Source organism: Carcharhinus amblyrhynchos, chromosome 10 (genome assembly GCF_965287045.1).
Source record: "Carcharhinus amblyrhynchos chromosome 10, sCarAmb.v2.hapA, whole genome shotgun sequence".
In the NCBI taxonomy this organism is placed as follows: Eukaryota; Metazoa; Chordata; class Chondrichthyes; order Carcharhiniformes; family Carcharhinidae; genus Carcharhinus; species Carcharhinus amblyrhynchos.
The window spans coordinates 102874419-102884263 of record NC_137333.1 but is presented as its reverse complement, the minus strand read 5'-3'; the positions used below and the strand labels follow the sequence as shown (position 1 = coordinate 102884263).

The following is a 9845-nucleotide window of genomic DNA, read 5'->3' as shown; positions in this document are numbered from 1 at the left end:
GTAACAATTCTGACAAGGTTCTTTCATAATTAATGAAAAAAGTTACAATATTAAACAAGTGCAGGGCTTTTTGTCTGAATGTTTTATAGGGCCTGGTGGTGGGTTGAAATACAAGCCTTGTAGGCACAGCACGTACAAGATAGTCTGAATGATGGACTTGCTGGTTATTCAAAAACTAAACCACCAGCAACAACACCAATCTTCACCTTCGTTCAAACCAGGACCTGTTAACATGCACTACTTCTTGTAGTGGTCTCTCTTTCAAAAACCCACAAACCACAGAGCATCAAACATTGTCAAAAGGTTTTGCAAGTTGAATATACAGGCTGTTCATTCTACTTCTAGTTGGGGTGGGAGTTAGGGGGTAACAAGTGGGAAAGAGACACAAACATTTTCTGAAGTGGCACTGTATCCATGGGGTGAGAGAATGCAGAATCACAATTCAGTGACACCAGCATAAAACTTAATTATAAGCTAAATACGAATAGCTGCTTTCAGTATAGACCAGTGACAGCTGGAGAAAGAAGTCCTTTTTGTGTGCACTGGACCTGAATGGTAAAATATGATCAACAAGTTTTAATGTGTTCTTCCCCCCTCCTCCCCCTTTCAGGATTTCTTTTCTTTTGTTTTTCTATTGAGACTAAAACTCATAACAACCTTACCACTTATTGCAATGAGCATCAACCTTGTTGCAGCTAATCACTGAACTGAAACATTAATTTAGTAAAGATCAGCATGAGTTTATTCTAAAGAACCCCCACCCCAACACTATTTACATCCTTGTCCAAAAACTGACAATTTAAACATTCATTCCAGTAACGGCCTCCATTTTGCACGTAAGCCATGACAAATGTGTTGAGAGAACTATCTGAAATCACAACAACAGCTGCCTTCGATGCTGTCCTCACCCTGTGCCCAGCAAGCTGGAGACCAAATGCAATCAGGTGCCTCGACCAAACCTTTTCCATCACACAAGCTGGGGGAACGTTGCAGTGACTGTAGTGTACTTTTACCTTAGTTGAGTTCAGCAAACTCAGCTGGGACTGAAAATCATATGTGACCTAATCAGAGATGGTGCCTTAAACTCCAAGCCATGGTGATTGGGGGGGGGGGGGTGGTGTATGTGTGTTGGGAAAGAGATGGTGATTGCAAAGGGGCTATGCTATTTTATCTGAAACATCTTTGACAAGTACACAATATACAGGGCATTACAAAAATAGCTTTCCACACTAACAATCAGCTTAAAGGGGTGAGTTCTTTTTAAAATAAATTAAAAGGTAGTATCAATAGCAAGCCTTTTAACTGTAAAGACCCAACATTAATTTCAAAGTGTTTCACAAAAATGAATTTCTAACACAATTATCAACTAATAGGAAAGCAAATATCTGTGAAAATTAAATTGCATTATAAAACAATTACCAATGCTTAACAATGGTCAATTAATCTATACAGACATGCCTTTAAACATTAAAATACTGCTCCTTCTGCGTCAGTGTGTTATACACACTGCACTAATGCAATGATAGGATTTTTATACAAATAGAAACAGGTCAACTACTCAATCAAGGAAATCTAATGAAGGCTGGAAGAATCCACTCAACCCTTCTAAAACGAGATTCAAAGAGGTGGCGTACCGTGGCATGGTGGCACAGTGGTTAGCACTGCTGCCTCAGCGCTAGGCATCCAGGTTCAATTTTGGCCTTGGGTGACTGTCTGTGTGGAGTCTGCACATTCTCCCTGTGTCTGCGTGGGTATCCTCCAGGTGCTCCTGTTCTTCTCTCCCCCCACTAGCCCCCCCACAACGGTCCAAAGATGTGCAAGCTGGATGGATTGGCCAAATTAAATGTGCGGGGTTATGGGGGATAGGGTGGGGAGCGGGCATAGGTAGAAATATTCTTCGGAGTCAGTGCAGAACAATGGTCTCCTTCTGCACTATAGGGATTCTATGATTATCATTCAATTCTCTAGGCAATTTATATGTGCATGGCAAGAGCTCCTCCCAATGGCCTTGTATAGAATTGCACCAACCAATCCCAGCTTTAAGGTCCGTTGTGTTGAGCTTATTGATTTTCAGCTGGGCAACAACCAAAGTCTGGGTGGGGAAGGGAATTAATCCGGGTTTCTACAATTAACCACCATCCAAGCTAGACACGCACTGGATGTCAACTGAGGGCAAGATCAGGTTCAACTACGACAGTTGCATGGGCTGCTGGCCCTTGCTCCCGAGGTTCACGTGAAAAATACAAGGGACTTCTGGAAACGTACTTGGGAATTGAATCAGTACACACACATACACGTCTTCCACTGCTCTCCCATTGCTTTGCGCAATTCTTTTATCAAGCTCTGAGGAACAGCCACAGCCCAAAGCATCAAATTTACAAATTGTCCCATTGTCTTTGCAGTTTTTAATCTGAAGACAGTATTTATGTTACCCGCACCCAACTCCTTCTCAAGGAATTGCTTCATGATACAACAGGAGAATGCTCCCCAAATTCTCTAGTTTGCTGGTCTCTCACAGGGTTTGTCTGCATTCATGGATAATTGCAGCTGCATCGTACACCACTGCACAACCCTAAACGGGAGATGCGATTTAGCATCTCACTTTACCCTAACAAACATTACTTTTCCTCTCCCAAGGTGCTGGCACCATGCTAGGGTTCAGTTCCTCAGGCGGTAGCAACACCAGCCCTCACCACAGTGGTCATCTTTGACTTGACTGTAGCTAGTGACTGAGCATAGGCAGGCGACAAGACTGGAGAGGGAAGATCCAAAACGAGCCCTTATGCTATGTTGACACACGTTCAGCAGCTACTGGATAGCAAACGTGAACTGTTTTCTCCCCCCTTATTGTCCAGTCACTGAAGCCAACTGTAGTCTTAACTTGGCACAGAGTAGGATAAGACATGGGGCCATAGTGTGGGGCTCAGTTGCACATTGCCTTTGCCGCCTGAGACATTAGGAAAGAAATTTAACGTTTCAATTCAAAGCACTATCCAAACAATAAAAATTATCAGTTGTGAAATTTGCTCCTGGATATAAAAATAAGAAAAACAGAACAAAATTTTAAAAAGGACATCATTTTCTGGTAAACAAGTGCATTCAATTCCACTCCAACCTTCTATCAGCAACACAAGTATGCTGGATACACACACAATGCTGCTGCTTTACACTCGGGGGGGAGGGGGTGGGGGTTTTAGACCTACAACATTCTTGAAACATAAATTTACTGAGATGTACTTAACCCACATATAAAGGAGCACTTCTCCCACAGGTTACTTTAATCAATCTTTCTGCACGTGGCATTTTCTATTTTCTTTCATAAGAACATAAGAACATAAGAAATAGGAGCAGGAGTAGGCCATCTAGCCCTTCGAGCCTTTCAGTGTATGGGTTCAAGAAAAAAGACAAAAACTCCAGCGTAAGGAATGGATCCTTTCCCTGAATGAGGCAACCACCACACTTTGTTGAACAACCAGCACATATTAAACCCCAACTATGAAGCAATCCTTACAGTTTCTCTGCAACACAGGACCATGGCTGCTTGCAAGACAACTGTGCCCTCTTAAATGTCCCAAGACGCAAATTGGGACAGTTTTAATGTGAGATATTACTGTTTCATTCCTTCAAATCGACTAGAGTCAACATCTTACTTGGGTTGCCATCATGCATCTTGTTATTGGGGAGTTCTGTTACCAAGACACTCATTGTAACGCTGATGCTGAGTAACATCAGCTAAATTAACTTTGAAAATAATTAGGTGCCATGATGGATTAGGATTAGTCTTAATTTAGACAAGTGGTCTTTTCTCATATTGATCTTTTGGCGGAATGTCAACCGTGTTTTTGAAACTGTTATTCTGTGAGTATGAAAATAAGATGTGTAATGAAACTGGAGCTTTACAGCAGTTATTTAAACATGTTCTCTTGTCTCCAAGGCACAGATTTTAATTTGTCTCAGAACACAGTAATGAAGAAATGTTTATTTTTCTGTCTTCCCTCCTCTTTTACAACCAGTGATTAGTCAAGGGGTACAGGGCCACAGCCATGAGCAGTACAAACGCTTTGAACCTGCTGGCCTCTTATTAAAAACCTGGTGAACATTACACTCACGTCCCCAAGTCTCAGGAAGCAGCACTTGTTTGACAGCAGTCAAATTTAGTCTGTGAGCACAACCACGTAACCTCTAACCGCTGGTCTTTGTCTAGTGGCTGCAAGCGTCTGATATATAATGATTATCTGCTGGTTCAATCCAGTTCCTGATAATGGCTACTGCACAAACATGACCACAATATGGCAGAAATTGGTCATCTTAGTTGGTGTGACAAGTGGAAAAATTTAAGACAATACTAAAATGTTCTGATTAAGGCAGGCTGCTGCAGAAGCATTGAGGAAACTTTATTCTGAATCTATCAAAAGCTATCGTGGCTTTAGGAGTCCAGGATGTTCAAGAAAGAACAAAGAAAATTACAGCAAAGGAATAGGTCCTTTGGTCCTCCAAGCTTGTACCGACCATACTGCCTGACAGAACTAAAACCCCCAACTTTCAAAAGTTGGAAAACGTTTTGCATCTAGTACAGACACTGCTCACCTTTAACCTTTAATTCTCCTAGCCCCAAAATGAAATGTCAAGTATATTTCTGAAACATTCCTCATCTTCAACAGGCCAGTGGCTAAGCTGACTTTTCAGTATACATAGATTAGGGCGGACTGAAGAAAATTAAAACAAGTGTTTTGGAGACAAAAGAACATGCCAGAACAATTACCGTACACCCAGTTTCTTTACCGAGCTGGTGTGCGTTTGTAGGATAGTTCGCCAATGTTCCCACGCCCAACTGCTGTCCAGCACTCCCTGCTAAGGGTGAGGGCACGTGGAGTAGATGATGATGATGATGATGTCAGGGTCAGCTGGAGGAATGTTACTTGACCAGGCAGTGTACTCACACACCAGGAGTCAATACCTTCTGGGCCAGAATGTTGAGAGTAATAGAAGATAATTTCTGAAACTATTCATGAACCTTCAACAGCTTGCCATTTCCAATTATCAAACAGCAAGTAGCATCTGATCCCCATTTTCCTGGCAATGGGAAGAACAGGCCTGATAGTCTCAGTCACAACTATAACCATTATATCTGATGAAGGGACAGGATTCAGTATGAGGAGGCTGACTAGGCCATGGCTGCCAAGGAGAAACGACTGTTAAACTAATTACTATATTTTAAAACAACTCAGTTGGGCCAAAGATATATGAAAATATTTAGTTAAAACCTTCCATTAAACAAACTCGACAGGCCAATTACTGTTGCAACACAGAGCCACGCAGATCAGGAAGTAAAAAAGAACAATCCCTGATCTCAATCTCCCCATACTAGTTTGGGATGGGTAGAGGGGAAAGGAGAAGAGAGCACCAAAATAAATAGCTAGCGTTTGCATGCCTGTCCAGCACCTAATACATCTACATAGGTGCTGGATAATTCACTATATGATCTTATACAGAAGTTCCCTAGGAATGTCACACAACCATATTCCAGCTTGTCAGTGGTTTAAGGATAAGAAAGTTCAACCTCCAGTTATACCTAGGCAAGGATGTCGTATGCTTAAAACACTGTTGCTTATGTGTAATGTTCCATCGTGTATGTATCTACCCATATATCACTTTTTTCTAAACTTAATCTCTGTAATTTGGACAGAGGCTAAAGTTACATTTAAGAAAAAAAAATCACAGCGCTCTGTTAAATAAGGATGGGCAGGCAGGTTTCACACGTGGACGTGTCTTTGGCAAGTTTATCTTCCTGGGCCAAAACAAAAAGCAAAGAATGCTTAATTAACTCAGAGGTAATCAGAGATGGGCAGGAAGACATCATGGTAGAGGGGAGGGATAATAAAACAATGAATGAAAATACTTCAAAAATTGTCATTTATTTCACCCTTAATGAACAACTTGGAACCCTCCCGCCCCCAACCCAAGCCATGCAGGAGTCTTCAGATTTAAACATGCCCAACTTGACTTGGTCACAGATTTAGCTGTAGACTGCTACAAATATAACTGAAGTAGCATAATGAATCATTTTATTGTACGGCTACTTCAGAACTATTTACATTACTTACATTAGAAAGGTTCGTTTCAGAATTGCTTTCTTCTGAACTTTTTATTTCCACAGTCTTTATTTCATCAGCGTTCACATCCTGATTGCACGCACTTACATTGTCTACTGCCACCGTGCCTGTTTCTGGAGGATTCTGCAGCTCCATTGCTTCTGGACGGTTCTCCAATTCCACCACGTTTGACTCAGGACACTGTTCCACCTCAACAGCACACGATTCCACAGCACTGACACCTGAATGGTGTTCTATCTCCACTGTGTGCATTTCTGGATGGCTCTCTATTGCAGTATGACACTCCAGATGGCGCTGAGAGTCCACCGTGTGAGCTTCTGGGTGATGCTGCAAGTTCACGGTGCTAGTCTGCGGCTGCTGCTGTACCTCTGTAGTGGCAGGCTCTGTGTGGTGCTGGATTTCCACGCTTCTAAGCTCTGAAGGGTGTTGCATTACTGGAGCAACAGGTGCCAGATGGGGCTGAATCGCTACTTCACCAGGCTGTGGATGGTGTTGTACCTCTGTAGCTGCAGACTGCTGATGGTGCTGTATCTCTGTCTCAGCGGACTCCAAGTGGTGCTGGTGTTGCAATTCTACAGCATCAGGTTGCGGATGTTGCTGTAACTCAGTGGCACTAGGCTCTGTATGATGTGCTGCTTCCATGGTGCTCTCCGCTATATGCTGACTCAACTCCACTGTGCTGCCCTGCGGATGGTGCAATTCCACAGTGCTGCTCTGTGCATGGTGCTGTAATTCCACGGTATTTCCCTCCAGCTGATGTTGTAGAGCCACTGCGCTCTCTTGTACCTGGTGCTGCACCTCCACAGTGCTGGTCTCCAACTCTGGCTGGAGTGCCACAGCTCGCACCTCAATAACCTCTCCTGTTGGATGGTGCTGCAATTCCATGCCGTTCACCGTCGAGTGATGTTGCAATTCCACACCGTTCACCTCTGGATGGTGAATCACCTCCACCATCCTTCCCTCTATGTGGTGCTGCAGCTGCACATTGCCCTCCACTGGCTGTTGGCTAACCTCCGCCCCCTCCGGATGGTGCTGCAGCTCCACGCCAGGCTCGGCTGAATGCTGAGTCACGATCATGGTGCCGCTTACAGGAAACTGCTGCAGTTCCACAGTGGTCCCGTCTGCATGCTGGGTCACTTCTATGACAGTCTTATCCGAGTTCTGACACACCTCCATTAGACACCCTGCTGACTGGTGATGCAGCACAACCCCACTCTCCACTGTGTGACTCGCCACCTCCATACACTCGCCATCCACTTCATACACCGTTCGCGTACTTGCATCCAAGTTATTTATTTCCATACCGGCTGCATCATGATTGTTTACGTCCACGTTATCAGAATCAGTAACGTGGGGCAGCTGCATTTTCTCTGGGTACAGCTTAGCATAGGTATCAACCATCATGTCATAGTCATGCTTTGCATCATAATTGATATGAATCAGTGCCAGGCTACTCGTTCTCTCCTCGACTGGAGTGACTTTCAAATACGCTTTGAGTCGTTTCCGTCCAATTTCACACTTATCAGTTTCAAGCTTAATAATCGGCAGATTGGAGACAATTTTAAGCAGAGTGTACACATTTGGAAAGAACTTGATGTCAGGGTGGCGCAAAGTGTCAAAAATAGTACTAGGAAGTTCAACATCCCGGCTTCGATGTTTCCATTTTATCTTCCAACAGTGGAGTTCTGCTGAAAGTGTGTCTGGATTTGGGAGATCGTCTTTATATAAATCAGCCATGCTTTCCTCTCCAGTGTTATATTTCAGCTGGGCCATGACAGAAGGCACCAACGATAGGCACTTGAGCGCCTTTAACTGCTGCTCAGAGAACATCTCCTCAATTTCTAAAATAATGTGGTCCAGGAATGGAGCAGTGATTGCTTCTTTGTAATAGTTTTCAGGAGTCTCCTCGGACACCTCTTCACTTTGAGGTTGCCTGCGGCACCTCCATGGCAACTTTAGTTCAATCCCCATTTTGAGTGACAAATTGGTAGCTTCCTCCAACCAGAACTCATGATAGACATCAATATTGTCCCTCATTTCGTTTAACGAGTGCAAGACCGCCGTCAAAGTGCTTGAGGCAAAATAGGTGTCCGATGCTTGACCTTGGAGATTTTTGCCAAAGGCTCTTGTATAGGAGAGGACATTTTTCAGGACCATTAGAGAGACGACTATTTCAAAATCTCTCATGGTTGAGGACAACATGCTGGCCTGCGTTGCAATCTCAGCATTCCACCTACCACACGTATCGTAGCTTATTTCATCCAAACAGGTCACCAGCACTTCATATAGGTCTGCAAGTATCTCAAAAGTGTCATGCCTTTCGTACCAATTGATCTGAAAAAGTTTTTTTAGCTCCTTTGCTTTTTCTTCATTTGTTTGATAGATGCCATCAACGCCAACATCAAAAACCTTCTGGAGCTGAGGTGACAAACCAAAAAATGATATAATGTTCTCCATCAAGCTTAATACCATGCTAATACCAAAAATCAGGCTTGACTTGGCTATCCATATGTTTAGGGGGTAGGAGGAACAAGGAGTGCACAATGCCTTTGGGCACTGCTGTAAAATGCTAGCCACAATAACCCGTTTTTTGTAAGACATTGTGCCTGAGCCATTATACGCTTGTCCACGACAGTAATACATGTTCAGTCCCCACTTTTCCGTAAGTGTCTCATGGATCCGACTCGCCAAGAACTCTCCATCAAGCTCACAGGGTATGAAGCCGACAAATTCTTGCCTCAGGAAGTCAGACTCATCCACAAACCTAATTAACATGGACACGTAGTCGAGCCCTGCCACATTAATCACTTCATCTGTTATAATTGAAAAAAAGTTGCTGTCACGTACTTCTCTGAGTACCTCCTCTCGTATACACATCTCACAGATGTCCAACAGGTCTTTTTGCAAGTTCTTTGGACAGTACACTGCATTCACAGCAGTGGTCTCAAATCTCTTTCGAAGAATTTCATCGCCCGCATTCATTCTGAACTCCAGCAGTGCTTGAATGTTGTCAGGAGTACTGCATAAGTTGCTTAAGTTTTCAGCGGCAGATCCACCCAATGGAACATTTTGCCTTCCCAACAGCAATACAGTTTCAAATAAAACTTTGAGAAACTCTTTGTTCCCTTTCTCTTCAGGTGTCAAATTCAAAGATTCTTCCAAGAGAGCAGACTCCTCGAGGCTTTCTGTGGCTTCTTCCAAGTCTGTTTTGTCCAGTTCATTGAGTGCCTCTTGCTTACACTGCAGACCTCTCAAGACATCACAATCAGCTTAAAACATTGAGAAAAAAATTATCAGGCTGTTGTGAAAATTTAATGTCATACTCAAATATAGACCTACAATTGAAACAGTTAACTCTACAATTAACGTAAGTTCTAACACGAGGGCCAAATACTCAACCTATTGACATAATTAACTCTGATCAGAAAATAAATTTATAAATGAAATGTACACAGAATTATTCATATTTTTAGTCATTCACTGGATTTGGACATTACTGGCTAGGCCAACATTTATTGCACATCCCATTGTCCATTTAAGAGGGAACCATTGTTGTGGATCTGAAGCCACATGTAGGCCAGGCAACAGATTTCCTTCCCTCAAGGACCTTAGTGAATCACATGGATTTTTACAATTATAGAATCATAGAGGTTTACAGCATGGAAACACGTCCTTCGGCCTAACTTGTCCATTCTACCCATTTTTTAAACGCTTAAGATAATCCCAATTGCC

At 43.0% G+C, this 9845-nt stretch overlaps 1 protein-coding gene across 2 annotated transcripts in view; it reads right to left on the bottom strand.

Annotated features, from left to right (window-relative positions):
- Positions 1-1296: 1296 nt before the first annotated feature.
- Positions 1297-9845, bottom strand: part of LOC145349228 (52 kDa repressor of the inhibitor of the protein kinase-like) — a 35135-nt gene continuing 26586 nt past the window's right edge. For both annotated transcript variants that reach the window (XM_080197695.1, XM_080197694.1), the window contains exons 5-6: positions 3377-9382; positions 1297-3313 (exon numbers count right to left, since the gene is read on the bottom strand). In XM_080197695.1, coding sequence (XP_080053821.1) covers positions 6066-9382 — 3317 coding nt within the window. In that variant the 3' untranslated portion in view covers positions 1297-3313; positions 3377-6065. The remainder of the gene's footprint in view (positions 3314-3376; positions 9383-9845) is intronic.